Raw genomic sequence first — 17,371 nt, forward strand, 5'->3', positions numbered from 1 at the left:
AGTCAAGGTTTTAAATGTAGCTTAAGAGGTCATGCCAGAGAGATGCACCATGATTTGCTGTTCTGACATTTAGCCAACTAATCTGGCTAATATAGAGAGAAAGGCTTCACCTCTCTGAGTTGGCAGGACGGCTGGTAATAGGCTTGAAGAGACAAACTCGTTCAAAGCAGCAGTAGAGCAGGTAGACAAGCCCCACACTAAACGGTGTGAACAGGTCAAAGGTTTTACAGATGAAGTGGCCTCCTAGATTAGAGAGAAAACACCAAAAGCAGCCAATGGGTCTATTCCAAGAGATGGGTGAAGTAGTCTTGGGAGTAAATATGACAAAGTCAAGGAACAGCACCTGGGTCTGTTAAAAGAGACAATTTAAGGGGGAGAACCAGTTTTGAAGGGGACTTTGAGGGTTCTTTCTCCCTAAATTACTCATTTAGCTACCTGTCAGCTAACACAAGCAGATTTTTTTAACTTCCCCTCCAACCCCTTATACATGCTCTTGTCCAATAGGGCCTCTAGTGGGTCCTGGGGTGAGGAGACAGCTGAGGAAGTGTCACCTGTCCGGACAATGGACAGCGCCATGAGGAACTGACACAGAAGCAGCTGCTTGCTGAGGATCTCCTGCAGGTTCTCCTGCCCCTCCACCGAGAAACCCTGAAATGAGAGCACAAGGAATGGGGTTGGAAAGAGAAAGGAGAAGGACTGAGAATAACATCACTACCTCATCTTCATCAAGAGTTCTTGAAGTGTCTTCATTGATCACCATCTGACTGATGAAGCAGCAGCTCAGTGTTGAGTTATTTTAGAAGGTCACTGGGCTTGTTAGATGGAGTAAGCACAGGACTCAGACCTACCACTGGACCAGCTCCACTTTCCTGTTCTATCATTCCCAGGGGATGGAACCAAGCCTACTTTTCCAAGGAGATGGTCTAGAAAGTGTTTTAACTCATGGGAATCCAGGGAAGAGTAAGGCAGAACAGAGGCAAAATATTGGCTAGTCAGAGGTCAACCACAACATAAGAAACAGAATGCTCTGGTGAGTCCTAACAAGACCAGGGAGTGAGTGCAGTGAGAAAACTCTGCTTCGGCTTCCCACTCTGGTGACAGGAGAAAAGTTAACCATCCTAGTCACAGTAATCTTTCTCTGTTGACCCAGGTTTTACTTACAATACCCCCTTTTCTGTCCTAAGACCACAGTGCCTCTTCTCTCCAGCTGGCAGACTCTCTGGCCAGGGTATTTACCGAAAGAATGTGTGATGCTATTTCTAGAGTGGTCTCCCTCCTTGTGAGATCCCAGCAGGAGACAGAGAGTAAGGCTTACATAAAAGTAAAGGAGGCCAGAGGACATCGGGTGGCAGAGTGTTGTTAAATGGGTATAGTTTCTGTTTTGCAAAATGAAAACTTCTGAAAATCTGTTTTACAACAGTGTGAATAGACTTAACACTGCTGTTAACACTTTAAAATGATTAAGATGACCAAATTTGTGTTTTTCACAATAAAATAAAAAAATAAAAAGGACACTGACCTCTATTAAACAGGCCCCAACCAGACCAGGTCTCTCTGACTCAGTTCTACAAAAGTGATAGCTAAAGGACTCAGGATAAAAAATGTTTAGCAGCGTCTTCCAGACTTAAAGATGCTTCTCAAAATACATGTCTGATTATGGAGTCAATTTAAAAAAAAAAAAAAAGCCTGGGTCACCCCTCTACACTGCTGAAGTGCTGAAGCAGAAAGCCCTCGAGTTCGCAACTCTATAGCTGCCGCACTGCAACAGCTGCCTCATAAGCGCTATCAGACTCCCACATCTGCTCAGCCAGAGCAGCACCCTCCTCACAGCCAGCCCCAAGCCTGTCATCTGTTGTTCCCTGCTGTGCACAGTGCTTCAGTGAGCCTGGGCATCTTTGGATATCACGCTGACATCCTGCCCACCTTCCTTCAGTAGCCACACAGCTACTGCTTGAGAGGCCACCCAAAGAGCCCCAGAGGCTTTTCTCAACTCTAGCTATATGACCCTGGAGCAGCTGCCACATTGTCTGTCCTTCCTCTAGAGTAAGTGGTGGCTCACTCCAGAAAGGAATGCCTGCATTGTCAGATTAGTGGGTGAGAGCTTCTGCTGAACAAAGCTGCAATGGGCTTCCTTCTGTGCCTCAAGCAGCTGCCCGTAGACAAGGCCTCTTGAACTTTCACTTTAGCCCAGCCCTGATAAGAGCCTCCCATGGATTCCCGTGCTGCCGTCTTTGGTGAGGTGGCCATCTGTCAGCCTATGAGAGGCTTACAGGTGACCATGTATAGACAGCCTCCACCAGGAGCAACACCAAGATCACCCTACTCCAGGCAAAGGTATCCACAACATCAGTCTCTACAAAATTATCATTTAAAAAATGTACAGAAAGAATAAAAATGCATCCCCTACAATCTGAATTGTGAAATATCACCTTTGGGGGCAGCTAAAGAACCAGACAAAACAAACAATTCTCAAACCTCTAAAATAACAAATCCTTAATGCATCAGTCTATGGAAAAAAGGTAACCTACCCCATCAGCCATCAGAAAGTGGACACCCTTGCGATCTGTGTTATCCAGGACAAAATTCCGAAAAGCAGAGATGTTCTCTGGGCGGGTGATATCTCCATCTCCATCAATCCCACCCTCACCTGTCAGAATACAAGAGTCGTAGTGAGTTCATCTGCCCTATACATGTCAGGAGCTGGGACACGAGTGCTCTGGGACAGATAACACAGGCATCCGGTGTCTCGAGAACTAGGGCCCATCCTGCAAGGCTCCCTTACAGTGATGGACCAGGAGGAAGAATAGTACCCTGCTATAATGAAACACAGTCCCAAACGGGTTGACCAACCAAAAGTCATCAACTCTTGGAACTTTCTCTTCAAGACCCAAATTGTGGTTAGGGCACCAACATCTAGGCATCAATTTTTTAATGAAAGGACTTAGGATTTGCTGCCAAATTACAATCAACATAGAGCAGAGGGACTGCTGTGGGTTGCCAAGCTGTCTGCAACCCAGTGCATTCCACACCTGGCACAGAGGACTAGAGATGGGCATGGGTTTGTAGTTGTTAATAACCCTGCCAGTTCTCAGCCAGAGATCAGGCAGCTTCATTATCTCCTGCCACCACAAAAGCAGAGCACTCCTGAAAGGAGGAATTAATAGAGCCTTGATGAGAATCTGCTGAGGGAGTGTTTGACCTGTATTCTACAGGCCCAGGGTAAAAAGGTATAGTCCAGAGGAAACCAAGATTCTGACAAGATCTGTGAAGCCCAGGGTAAGAGACAGGAAAGAAAACATGTTATGTGGATAACAACTGCTTCTGACCTGAAGTCCCCCTACAGGGGCTGTCCCTCATATCTCCTAGTACCCTCCTCAGTGTCCCTACCATAGTAGGGTTCGAAGAGTTCACTGGAAGCAGAGTAGAAGTCCTCCAGCTTGAAGTCATTAGGGCCCTTCAAAGTCATTCCAAAGCCCTTTGCATGCCACTTCTTCCTCCACAGCACATACTCTGAGAAGCCACCTGGGCCTGCACAGACGTCGGCAAAGTACAGAAGCTCAGCTTCCCGGTCCTTCACCAGTGGCTTCTGCAAAGGGAAATGGAGGACGGGAGAGGAAGGAAAACAAGACAGCTCAATAGGGAACAGGAAGGAGAATGCAGGGAGAGTAAAATAAGCCTTTCAACAAGTACAATCCAGAGCTCCCACCAGGGCCACAGCACCCAGGAAATGTATCTTCTGGTGATCAACACCCTTTAGTGTTGCCTCACCCACTCTCAAAATACCCACAACACCTATCACATCACCAGGCCTAGCTCAGACTCCTCATAAAAACATCTTCATGGAGCCGGGCATGGTGGCTCACGCCTGTAATCCCAGCACTTTGGGAGGCCAGAGAGGCGGATAGTCTGAGGTCAGGAGTTTGAGACCAGCCTGGCCAACATGGTAAAACCCTGTCTCTACTAAAAATACAAAACATTAGCCAGGCGTGGTGGCACACACCTGTAAACTCAGCTACTCAGGAGGTTGAGGCACGAGAATTGCTTGAACCCGGGAGGCACAGGTTGCAGTGAGCTGAAATCGTGCCACTGCACTTGAGCCTGGGCAATAGAGCGAGACCCTGTCTCAACAACAACAACAAAAAAACATCTTTATGGGTATCTGACTGTACATTTTTTATTTCTCAGAGTGTTTTCCTCACCATAGACTGCCTTTCAAGAGTCCTACTGAACAGAATATGCCCCACATTACAGATAAGGAAAAAGAGGCACCAAGATACAAAGTCACAAAGTAATCTGTTCACAGCCAGTCTGCAACAAAACTAAATTAGGGTCCAGTTGGCCTAACCACTAGACTCACGTCTTCCTGTCCAACCAAAGCCTGGGGGGCTCTAACATCACCCTCTCCCAGCCACAGGAACCTCCCTTTTCCCATCATAGCCTCTGTCTTCCCTTCTCCCCTTCCTCCTTGGCTCTCCCAACCACCTTTTAAAAAATCCCAAATAACTTTTTATTTTGGAATTATTTTAGATTTACAGAAAAGGTGCCAAGATAGTACAGAGTTCCCGTACCCCTCAGCCAGTCTCTAGTTTTGTTAACACCTTACACCATGGTATGTTTGGCAAAACTAAGAACATTGGTACCTTACTATTAACTAAACTCCAGACTTCATTTAGATTTCACTAATGTTCTTTTTCTGTTTGGGATCCAATCCAAGACACCACATTGCATTTGATCTTTCTCCTTTTTTGCACTCCCTTTCTTCTTCTCCTGCCCAGTGCTGGGTGTGGGGTTGGGGCAGGGCACAGTCAGAAGCTGACAAGACAGAGAGGGAAGGAAATACTGGTGTGCACCAACAGCAGCTTCCAGGCAACCGTCAGAGCACCCAGCAAACTCAGGACTGACTAATCATCACTTGAATTTTGGCATAATTACATTTGTGGCCCCTTGAGTAGCTTTTGCTCTCTCTCCCCAGCATTTTTTTGTTTTGTTTTGTTTTTGTTTTTTATTTTTGTGGCAATGCGGTCTCACTCAGCCCATGCTGGAGTGCAGTGGTGCAATAGCTCACTGAAACCTTGAACTCCTGAGCTCAGGCAATCCTCTTTCTTTAGCCTCCTGAGTAGCCGGAACCGCAGGCACACATCACACATTCAGCACATTTTTTTTTTTTTTTTTTTTTTTTTAGAGACAGGATCTTGGTATATTGCCCAGGCTGGCCTCAAACTCCTGGACTCAAGCAATCCTCCCACTTCAGCCTCCCACAGTGTTGGAATTACAAGTGTAAGTCACCATGCCCAGCCTAGCTTTATCTCTTAACCTCACATTTATGCTGAACCCAGTACTGGCCCATATTGTATATTTATACTTCTCTTTTACGCAAATGCTAGGTATGCTCTTACCCACACCTGAGCCCTAGACAGTGAAATTCTACCCACCCTCTACAGCAGAGAGGATGAACCATTTGCACTGGTGACAACAAAAGGTTGAGTTATACAAGTGGGTAACTGCAAAAGACTAGAGTTGGCCTCAGACCATGATGAACACTCAGCCAGAAGAGGCTCAGGGACCTCAGTCTTCCCTCTCTGCAGGTTCGGCATGGCTGAGTACTGGTCTGAAGTTCTGCAGCTGCTAGATAACGATCAGAAAGCTTTAGGGGAAACAGTCCCAAGAAAGAAACAGACATACTAACGTTTACAACCCAATCACTTCTTGGTGAGAGGGGCCTTTCTTCTGATGATAGCTATCTAGCTTTATCAAAATAGTGAAAAAGTCTCTGGAGAAAGTGACTTTAGCTAAAAATAAATGTCATCATCCTGTTATAAGCCCACTCCAGGCATGCTGGGTCTTAATCATTCTTTCCCCACTTCCCTACTAAGCCACCCCAGCATTCTTGGTTCCTGAGCCATCAATTATTCATCTTTTTGGATTATATTCATTTGCACACAAAAAAGACCTAATGGTATTTACCAAGAACATTATGTAGCATCTTCGAGTCAGCCTGGTGGTAATGAGGCAGGGGTCACAAGTTTAAGCCCTACACATACTGCAAAGAGGGAAAACAAGGTTTTTTGCCACCGGCCGTGCCCTCTGAGTGAACCACTGGTCCAAAGGAAGACTGGGAGATGGATGCAGAATGATCAATGCGAGCACCTCACCCCTGAAAAGGGGGCATGAATATGACCTCGTTCTGTGATTTCAAGACGTATGGTCGTTATAGGTCATGGCCAGGAAGTCTTTTCACAGGAAGGACAGCTGGGGTTCTCAGCCCTGCTACTTACTGCCTGTGCAGTCAAGGACAAGCACACAATATAAGTCATTAAGCTTGAGCTTGCTCAGTTATAAATTGGGACTGATGCAGGTATTTCTCCAGGCTGTCGTAGGACTAAATAAAGTATCCTATATTGAAAAGCTTTACAAACTGTGAAGTATTAAACAAATCAATGCAAGATGATATTGTACTCAATCAGATCAACTTCCTCAGAGTCAAAACTCTTGTCCCTTTCCATGTTTTTCTCTTTCCAGTGGTGAGTACAGCAGCACTGCGAGTACACTCAATGGAAATTAGACAAATGATGTCTACATTCAGTTGTCTTCTGCAGTGCTTCACACATAATGTATTCTTGTCTCAACAACATCCCCAGGCACATGAACCCCTGATATAATGTAACAGTTTATAATATGCTTCCATATACTCCAAGGATCTAAATTTCCCTCCTTCCTTTGTCTCTTCCAGTTCTTGCTTACAGCTTCTTTATTTTCTGCCCCTCACCCCCTTTCTCCTTTACGATAACCTGCAGCACCACAGACCTACTTAAAAACTTCACAGTTGGCTGGGCGTGGGAGTTCACGCCTGTAATCCCAACACTTTGGGAGGCCAAGGCAGGTGGATCACCTGAGGTCGGGAGTTTAAGGCCAGCCTGACCAACATGGAGAAACCCCGTCTCCACTAAAAATACAAAATTAGCCAGATGTGCTGGCGCATGCCTGTAATCCCAGCTACTTGGGAGGCTGAGGCAGGAGAATCCCTTGAGCCCAGGAGGCAAAGGTTGCAGTGAGCCGAGATCGCGCCATTGCACTCCAGCCTGGGTAACAACAGCAAAACTCCGTCTCAAAAAAAAAAAAAAAAAAATTACAGAGTCTGCGCTATCACTTGTTATCACTTCCTAACCTCTCCACATTCCAAGCTTCAAATTCTCCTGCTCTTAGTCTATAATTTGCCTGATCCAAGAGCCACTACGACCCTACCAAATGTGGGTGTGTGCCTGGGCCTTCAGCCACTCCCTCTTCTGCTGGGGACTGTTCTAGTGTCTCTGCTTACCTGAAAACCACACCAAGCCTGTTGGGCTTGGCTGTATCTCTGGTCTTCAGGGGAAAACGGAAATGAAAAGAGAGAATAAAACACTAGGGGCTCATGAGAAATCACTTTTTTTATAGTGGAACATAGAGAAACATTTCTGAAAGGGCAATTCTCCGTGGCCACTAACAATCAATTCAGGTCAAGAAGCTGCCTGAAGCATTACAAACACGGCTGCCTTTTCCTATGTAACTAACGTCTCTACCCTCGACCTGAATGGTACGATCCTGATGCCTACTTCATTTTCATGACAGCAATACGCAATAACCAGATACCAGCTGCTGGAGGCATTTATATTCAAAAGCCAAAAAAGACACTGTGACTTCCCATCAGCTTGACAGAGCTCCTCTGCCAGGCAGGGGTTTAAAGGAAATCATTTGGAGCTCAGAAAATTAAATCAACATTATATCAACCTAATTTTCTCAAGATGCTAATTCCAAGAGCCCTTTTGTGCTGCCTGCTGGTACTGGGGAAAGAGGAGGGAGACCTGGGAGCGAAAAATGAGTAATGGCTGGAGGGGCTACATGCCAGTTTTGCCAGCAAGGAGGAAGCAGTTAGGTAGGTGGAGCTGAAACATTAAAGAACTTGGAAAATAAGTTTCTTTAGCCAGTGGATAATCAGGGGGTCTAGTGGAATGAGGGTGAGTGAAGCAGAAACAGGTTTGGGGATAGCTGGCTCCTGGCCCTGTCACGGTCAAAGAAAAGTAACTTTCTAGGACCAGGTAAAAATGCTTTGAAACCCTGAAGAGTATTCTAGAATGAAATTTCCTTTTTTTTCTTTCTCTATCACTATGGAGAGTCTACGTTCAGAGAAATGAGATGCAGCAGAGTAGAAAATCATTTTGCTTTACCACTTCTTGAAAAAGGCCAAAGCCTTATAATTACGATCCCAAGCAAAGCTTGTTCAGAGAGGCAGAGAAGGAAAGTGGCTCAGTCTAAAATTACAGTCTCAGTGCTGGGACAACTCTTAAGAGCCTTTTGGTTCTACCCCAGCCCTCTGGCAGGTTAGTACAGCTCATTTCAGAATGAGGCAGCTGAGGCCCAAAGAAGGTGTAAACTTAAGTAATCCCTCCTGCTTCATAAATGCTATGTCCCTCCTCACCACATTCCAACAACACAGGCTAGATTTTCAGATACAACACTGATTTTAAATAGATCAGTGAAAAGGCCCACTGAAATGCCCACATTTCATCCAACACTCAAACCATATTTCCCAGTACCCCCTTCTCATACCAGAAACAGCACCCAAATCAGGTGATGTCACCAAGTTTCAATCTGGAAAATAGCTTGCTATATAAAAACGATATTCACCCTTTCACTCTACCTTCTGTAGGGTTAGGGGCTTGGATTCTAGGACTGAAGCAGCCCTGGAGACAACTGCTTCACTCCTGGGACCACAGAAGCACTGTGGGACCCTATCTGAGGAGCTCAAAGCAAAATATCTCCATCACACAGTCAGAATACTCTCCTAGCATTGAACAAATGGCAATGGCTGAGCCACTGAAGCTTAAACCCACTTAGCACCATGAATTCAAAAGCAGAATCTTGTTCTCACCCCATAAGAGTCCCGCGGATTTGTGAACATGCGATCAAACACAAAATCCATGTTAGCCATCTTCATTGCTGCCCTGCAATAAAGCAAGACAGAAAAGTACTAGATGTACTAGGCTCAACTGAAAAGGTAGAGCAGGGAGCATCAGGGGAGGGGAGGGAAATGTCAGCAAACCTGTTTAGAAAGAAGACTCCTCGGATCATCTCGTAGGGATTGGCCCGAGTCCGAGCTCGCCGCATCTCTTCCCCATCCAGGACATCAAACACGCTCTGCCCAGAGAATCAGAACCTCAAGGTGAGCTCCAGGACAGGAAAGGGATCTTAAGAGCCTGCAGTGCCCAACTCACAGCCCTCCAAGTAAAAAGGTTCCTGTGGCATCTCAGCTCTGAAATGTCTCACTGTGTGACCCTAGACAGGTTGCTTAATCACTTGCTCAACTACCTTGCCGGTAAATTGGTAAAAAAAAAAACAACAAACAAAAACAAAAACAATGTAAGCAGGTGCCTGGCACATGGCAAATGGTTAAAAAACAGCACCCGCTGCTACACACAGAGCCACCTCTGGGAAATTGCTAATCTTCATAGTAAATCTGTTTCTCCATCCCATACCAGCAGCTACTCTCCAAGGGATCAAAGTTCTGGTATGAAGGCTTACCTGACTAGAGCTCACTTAGAGAGAGGAGAAACAAACAAACAAGACCAGCGTTTTCTGATGGCATCTACCACACAGTAGCGATCCCTTCTCTCAAACTCCCCTGACTGGCCGGGTGCGGTGGCTCAAGCCTGTAATCCCAGCACTTTGGGAGGCCGAGACGGGCGGATCACGAGGTCAGGAGATCGAGACCATCCTGGCTAACACGGTGAAACCCCGTCTCTATTAAGAAATACAAAAAAAAAACTAGCCGGGCGAGGTGGCGGGCGCCTGTAGTCCCAGCTACTCGGGAGGCTGAGGCAGGAGAATGGCGTAAACCCGGGAGGCGGAGCTTACAGTGAGCTGAGATCCGGCCACTGCACTCCAGCCTGGGTGACAGAGCGAGACTCTGTCTCAAAAAAAAAAAACAAAAAAAACTCCCCTGACCAATTTCCTCTCTAGATAAAAAAATCCTCACATTACCTGAGTTCCAGTCACCTTATGGATATTCCCAACCCTATGCCTGCCAAAAAGTAAAATCTGTGAGGCTAGTCTGAGGCCTGCCTTCTTCACCAACCCATTTCCTCCTCAGTTTCCCTGACTCATTCTGCCCACAGACAATGTGATTCTCAATTAGGCCAAAAAGTATCAAGGGGAGGCTAACATTTACCCAGGTACTTCACACCCACTATTTCATTTAGTTCTCACAACAACCCCAAGAAATGAGTATTTTCTCCTCATTTTATAGATGAGGAAACTCAAACTCAGAGAAGGTAAAGCAACTGGGCCAAGTTCACACAGCAGAAAGTTGCAGATCTTGGATTTGAATCCCGGTCTATCTGATGCTGAAGAAAGACTCCAAACCTTTTGCTATACCAGGCCCTCTCAGGATTACAATGAACAGACCCACTGAGGTTAGGCGGATCCATTCTTGGCTGCTGACCACAGGGACAGCACAACACCCACAGGGCAGAACGGTCACCCGAGAAAAGGACAATTTGCAGATATGAACCAAGCTATGCATCTGATCTCTAATAAAAATCTTAACTTTAGCCTTCCCACAACCAACTCAAAGGATAAATGGAAAAGTCCAGCAAATCACCTCCCACAAGGTTTTCATATCTGGTTCTAGCCACAAGACCTTACCTTACACTGCAACACACTATGAAGCAGCTCTTCCCCACAAAACTCTGTTTCATCTTCAATAATCATCTTTCTCTACAGGGAGAAAAAAGCAGTAAGTAATGACCACATATGACTGCAACTGTCAGGGATGAAGGAAGAAATTAGGGTTCTAAGTAAGTAAAGCAAGAAGGGACTTGGTTCTCTGCGAAGAAACATCAATCCCTGAAGGGTGGGAAAGAGAAAATCCTAAACCCCTCTGGCTATTCTCCAGATGGCTGTGAGATGAAGCACCCCCTCACCCCCACCCCGGGAGCTCTGAGTAGAGCACTATATGGACACAAGACTCATGAATGCTGAGGCTGGGAACATCAAACAGGAAGGAGATATTCAAGCTGTCTAACTCAGGAGCACCGAGGCAGAAGGATGGGGAATGCCTCAAATGACAAAAGCTTGCCCTTCCACCAGGAAGCCTCTCACTGTGTGATGAGTACAAATGCATGATACTAGGCACTGACCTGGTAGCATTTCAGAAAACAGGGACGTTAAGGGGTCTCACGGGGATATCAAGTGCAACCCCCACATGAGTGAAGCCACTTCTAAACCAGTGAAACTCAATCTCTTTGGTCTCAGGTTTTACACTCTTAAAAATTATTGAGGATCCTAAAGAATTTTTGTTTATGCGGGATAGATAATAGATAGATAATCTATTATCTAGAATTCAAATAATTATATTTGAAATTAAAACTGAGATTTTAAAAATATTTTTAAATTCAGTTTAAAAGACATGTTAACATAAATACTTTACAGAAATATATTTTCAGAAAAATAATCATATTTCAAAAAAGAAAAAAATTAGTGAGGACAGTGGTACTGTTTTCCATTTTTGCAAATTTCTTCAGCATCTGGCTTAATAGAAGGACAGAGCTTCCTCTCTGCTTTTTCATTCAATCTGTTATAATATCACATCATAGCCTCTGGAAAATTCCACTGGACACTTGCAAGAGAATGAGGATGAAAAGTGCAAATAACTTCTCAATATCATTATGAAAACAGTTTTGCCCTTGTGAACTCCCTGAAAGGGTCTTAGAGATCCCCGGGAGCACATATACTTTGAGAACTGCCCTCTAGACCTATTGATTTGGTGGCCATCTACTTTATTCTCACAATTTTCCAGAAGAAGATTAAACAAATTCCCTCTGTAACAATTCCATCATTACTTTCTGAGGACAATGTCCTTTCATCTAGCAGTGATCAGAATATACACAGATATGTATGATAAGCCACTTCAAAAGGCATCCATGAAGAAGACAGAGATTATACATTTTGTCTGCCTTATAATTTAAATGACTCGGAGAAAAGAAAAAGCCCTGCCATATCTCCAAGGGGCATACTTGTAAAGCTCATGACACTCCCTCCTGACACAGCTTTATTCCTACCAACGTGAATGGTCAGATTCACATTTTTCTTAAACTGCAAGTATATGTACATACCAGACTCGAGCAATTGAAGTCAAGAGGGTGCCAAGAAGTCAGGGTACATTTTCCTGAAAGCCTACCTTTCCCACGACCATCCAATCGCTCATTTCCTGAGTGTCAGGAATTTCAGTGGTACATTCTGGAAACCATGACACCTGCTCACAGGCACTGGGCTACAAACAAAAGAGAGGCTAGTAAGACAAGTATGACAGACCCTCAAAGCTAAACCCCAACTCATCAAGACTTACCCAAAACAATCAAAAGGGACTGAGACAGACCGAAAAGGGTGAAGGTTGCTGAAGCCAAATGCAGTGGTCAGACATGAGAAGTGAGAGCCACAATTCTAAAGTTTAATTTCTAAAGGCCAGCTCCAATTCTGCTTAGAATCCTTAGAAACTTCTCAAACCTAAGGTTTCTTTCATTTGTTCCATCATTATTTAATGAATACCTACTATGTGTTAAGCACTCAGAATGCAGAGTTAAATAGGACATGGTACTTGGCAAAAGGGGTTTGCAATCAGAGCAGTGAAGACACAGAGAAGTAAACAGGCAGTTATCACGTATGATGTAGGTCTATGACAAGATAAGTATATCAGACTTAATGACAATGAGTCTCATCTCCTGATTCCTTTCAAAGTGTTATTCACAAAACAATCCAGAAACTGGTAAATAGGATTCCTAGCCCATTCATTCTAAGACAGAACAAAAACTGACATCTCTAATGGCTGCTTCCTCTTAATTTTTCAATTACTTTCCTATCAGGCCAAAACTGTGCATTAGGATCATCTGCAGTGCTTCTAAAGAGTGCTGATGCAGCTGGGTGTGGTGGCTCATGCCTGTAATCCCAGCACTTTGGGAGGCTGAGGTGGGCAGATCACTTGAGGTCAGGAGTTCAAGACGAGCCTGGCCAACACAGTGAAACCGTGTGTCTACTAAAAATACAAAAATCAGCCGGGCGTGCTGATGCACATCTGTAATCCCAGCTACTTGGGAGGCTGAGGTGGGAGAATCCCTTGAATCCAGAAGGTGGAGGTTGCAGTGAGCCGAGATCGCACCACTGCACTCCAGCCTGGATGACAGAACGAGACTCCATCTTAAAAATAACATAACATAACATAATAAAACAAAATAAAATAATAAAATAAAATAAATAAAATAAAATAAAATAAATAGTACTGATGCCTGGGGCTGGGCACAGTAGCTCATGCCTGTAATTCCAATGCTTTGGGAGGCCAAGGTAGGACTGCTTGAGGCCAGGAGTTTAAGACCAGTCTGGGCAACACAGCAAGACCCTGTCTCTACCAAAAAAAGTCCAAAAAATTAGCCAGGCATGGTGGCACAGGCCTGTAGTTGCAGATACTCAGAAGGCTGAGGTGGGAGGATATCCCGGGCCCAGGATTTCGAAGTTGCAGTTAACTGTGTTTATGCCACTGCATTCCAGCCTGGGCAACAGTCCAAGACCTTGTCTCAAATAAAATAAAAACTAAAAAAAAGTACTGATGCCTGAGACCCACCTCCAGAGTATAAGATTCTGCTGGTCTGAGGTGAGGCCTGGGGATAAGTTTTCAGAAGTCCCCAGATGATTCTACTGCGCAGGCAGCGCTAAGTGCCACCAGGATAGAGAAACATGAAATATAAAACCTAAACAGATGGCTAACCTGCATGGCAGCTTCACATATTGGCTCCCAAGCAAGTGTGGAGAAGAGATTCACCATTGCAAATTGAAGCAATGTGATTAAAAGTAATATTACATGCTCTGAAAGGCATAAAATGGTATCACAAAGCAAGGTCTTGAGGGCAAGCCAACCAGCATCAACAGAGAAAAAGTTGAAAAGAAAAATTACTGAAGCCTTTTGTCCATGAATCTGGCAGTGAATCAAGGCTGCTTCTCCTGGTCAAATCTATCACATTTAAGCATAAAGGTGACAGAGTTGGTTATAAATTATAAACTCTAGAGAACAAGAAGCTCATATAAACTTGGAAAGAAAAAGCAGACTCAATCAATGTCCCAATGGAAGTCTGACTATTATAACTACCTACAGAGTGGACTTTGTCCAGAGGGTCATACCCTGTCCTCTACATTCCTAGGCTGCAGTAGCCACTAAGCACGTATCCTGTGGTAACTCCAGGATTGGAATATCCACCCCTGGACACCCAGACTCACCTGCTGTAAAGAAGTGGCTGCCAACTGACACTTATCTCTCTCTTTTTTTTTTTTTTTCCAGACGGAATCTCGCTCTGTCGCCCAGGCTGTAGTGCAGTGGCGCAATCTTGGCTCACTGCAAGCTCCGCCTCCTGGGTTCACGCCATTCTCCTGCCTCAGCCTCCGGAGTAGCTGGGACTACAGGTGCCTGCCACCATGCCCAGCTAATTTTTTGTATTTTTAGTAGAGACGGGGTTTCACTGTGTTACCCAGGATGGTCTCGATCTCCTGACCTTGAGATCCGCCCGCCTCGGCCTCCCAAAGTGCTGGGATTACAGGCGTGAGCCACCATACTCAGCCCCACTTGACCTAACTTTTACTTTTACTTACAAACTTTTACTTACTTTGGGGCTTTTTTTTTTTTTTTTTTTTGGAGACAAAATCTCGCTCTGTTGCCCAGGCTGGAAGGCTAGAGTGCAGTGGCGCAATCTCTGCTCACTGCAACCTCTGCTTCCCAGGTTCAAATGGTTCTCCTGCTTTAGCCTCCCGAGTAGGTGGGATTACAGGTGTGAGTCACCACACCCAGCTAGTTTTTGTATTTTTAGCAGAGACAGGGTTTCATCATGTTGGTCATGAACTCCTGGTCTTGAACTCCTGACCTCAGGTGATCCACCCGCCTCGGCCTCCCAAAGTGCTGGGATTACAGGCGTAAGCCACCACGCCCAGCCTATAAGGTGATTTCAGATTTTGAGTTTAGCAATGTTAGTTCAACATCTGCGCCACTGAAAGGATGTGGATTCTTGTTTTAACACGAATGAAGACATAGAAACCACCAGGTAATTCTGAGATGAAAGCCCACAATCAGCAACCAGCAGCAGGTATCTACCCTATTCCGCATTGCCAGTCTACTAGTCTCAATGCCCACAACTACAAGGCAACAGCGAGACTGGCCCCAGAACCCAAGAGCTCCTCACTCGTCAGAATCTTACTCAGAAGACTTATTAGGTTTTATCACGTGCAGATTCACGTGACTTCTTTCCTGAACTGGAACATTAGGGAGACAAATAAAATATCAATTTTCCAGAGTTCAGAGCCACATTTGAAGCTGAACTACAGCAACTATGCAGAAAGCTAGATGTTTGAGTTCCATTTTCTCTAGTTTCAACTCTATAATGGTAATATCTCAATGTTATTTTTAGGTTTTTTTACTGTACCCACTACAGATCCTTTGTGGAGTAAGACAGGACATAAATAAATGAATAAAATAAAATCTCACATTATCTGTGCCATGAAAAGGGATAATGAGAGTTTCTTTGGATCTTCAGGGTGAAAACAAACTGGTACCCAAGTAAGCAGACTACACCCACAGTAGAAAAGCAATGTGGCATTAAAAAAAGCACCCATTTGGAACCTGGACGGCATAAACCTGTGGAGGTACAAGGATCTTCTTAGAAGGCACCTACTCCAGTCACTCACACAGTGAGAGAGTGGGTGCTGCCTCGGCCTGCTTGAACACTTTCAGCAGAGAGAACACACTGCCTCACAAGGTATCCTAGTCCACTAGTGGAGAGCTGTAACTATTTATTAAAGTTTTTATGGAGCCAAACTCTGCTTTTCAAGCATCTTCTACCCATTGGTCTTAGACAGTCCTATGATGCAACAGGAAATCCACATCCCACCATATCTCCCCCAGCCTTCTGTTTTCCATTCTGGATATCCCCAGTACTTTCCATGTAAAAAACTAATTCCACTTTGCTCGTACTGCCTCTGGAGATTTCTAGCTTGTTTATATGGCTTCTTAAAGTCATGCAACCAAAAACACCAGTGGCTTTTCCATCTCCTCCTCCCTTTAACACTTACCTCTGGCTCATCTCGCCAGTCCACGTTCAGCTCCTGGTCAAAGCCCCGGAGTGTCAGACCCAAGCCTCTTCGACCTTTCTGACTGGAAGCCTCAACGATGTCCTTCCGACCCTGGCTGTATTTACCCAATCCTTCACCTTCCCTGAAGCCCATCTTGGCCTGAAAAAGTAATGGAGCACAATTAATTAAGTCCAGCAGACATTTTTTTTTTTTTTTTTTTTTTTTTTTTTTTTTTTTGAGACGGAGTCTAACGCTGTCCCCCAGGCTAGAATGCAGTGGCGCGATCTCGGCTTACTGCAAGCTCCACCTCCTGGGTTCATGCCATCCTCCTGCCTCAACCTCCTGAGTAGTTGGGACTACAGGCGCCCGCAACCACGCCCGACTAGTTTTTTTGTATTTTCAGTAGAGACGGGGTTTCACTGTGTTAGCCAGGATGGTCTCGATCTCCTGACCTCGTGAACCGCCCGCCTCGGCCTCCCACAGTGCTGGGATTACCGGAGTGAGCCACCGTGCCCAGCCCCAACAGACATTTATTTAACCCCATCACATGCCAGACAGTGTGCTAAATCCTAAGAAATAAAGACGAGTAAGGTCTAAAGTTTGTCTTAGCCTAATGAAGAAAAGAAGCATAAATAAATAACTACAGTATAACTGTGGGCCCAGTGGCTGGCTGTTTTGGAGGTTAAAGTCTATGGCAACCAGAAACTGGATAAATGAGATGGGACCTCATAGCCGTAATTTTTTTTTTTTTTTTTTTTTTTTTTTTTTTTTTGAGACGGAGTCTTGCTCTGTCCCCCAGGCTGGAGCGCAGTGGCCGGATCTCAGCTCACTGCAAGCTCCGCCTCCCGGGTTCAGGCCATTCTCCTGCCTCAGCCTCCCGAGTAGCTGGGACTACAGGCGCCCGCCGCCTCACCCGGCTAGTTTTTTGTATTTTTTAGTAGAGACGGGGTTTCACCGTGTTAGCCAGGATGGTCTCGATCTCCTGACCTCGTGATCCACCCGTCTCGGCCTCCCAAAGTGCTAGGATTACAGGCTTGAGCCACCACGCCCGGCCTTCATAGCCGTAATTAAAAGCACCCAGAGTAGTTAATGAATCTTATTGGACATCTGTTAATTTGTCTGATTAAGTGAGAAATAGATCTAGAGTAGAGGTGATAAAGAGAACATAATTTAAAATGGAACCGCTTCAAGTAACTTGTACCTTACCCTTATCCAGTCAAACCGCCTTACTAGGCAA

At 45.1% G+C, this 17,371-nt stretch overlaps 1 protein-coding gene across 2 annotated transcripts in view; it reads right to left on the reverse strand.

Annotated features, from left to right (window-relative positions):
• The window catches only part of LOC105474547 (cap methyltransferase 1), a 52,296-nt gene that overhangs the window by 22,644 nt on the left and 12,281 nt on the right, over window positions 1–17,371 (reverse strand). For both annotated transcript variants that reach the window (XM_011729329.3, XM_011729327.2), the window contains exons 4-12: window positions 16,135–16,293; window positions 12,212–12,304; window positions 10,678–10,749; window positions 9,077–9,171; window positions 8,906–8,978; window positions 3,388–3,586; window positions 2,529–2,647; window positions 552–648; window positions 111–243 (exon numbers count right to left, since the gene is read on the reverse strand). In XM_011729329.3, coding sequence (XP_011727631.1) covers window positions 111–243; window positions 552–648; window positions 2,529–2,647; window positions 3,388–3,586; window positions 8,906–8,978; window positions 9,077–9,171; window positions 10,678–10,749; window positions 12,212–12,304; window positions 16,135–16,293 — 1,040 coding nt within the window. The remainder of the gene's footprint in view (window positions 1–110; window positions 244–551; window positions 649–2,528; window positions 2,648–3,387; window positions 3,587–8,905; window positions 8,979–9,076; window positions 9,172–10,677; window positions 10,750–12,211; window positions 12,305–16,134; window positions 16,294–17,371) is intronic.

The sequence above is a fragment of the Macaca nemestrina genome, chromosome 5 (genome assembly GCF_043159975.1).
Source record: "Macaca nemestrina isolate mMacNem1 chromosome 5, mMacNem.hap1, whole genome shotgun sequence".
NCBI lineage: Eukaryota > Metazoa > Chordata > Mammalia > Primates > Cercopithecidae > Macaca > Macaca nemestrina.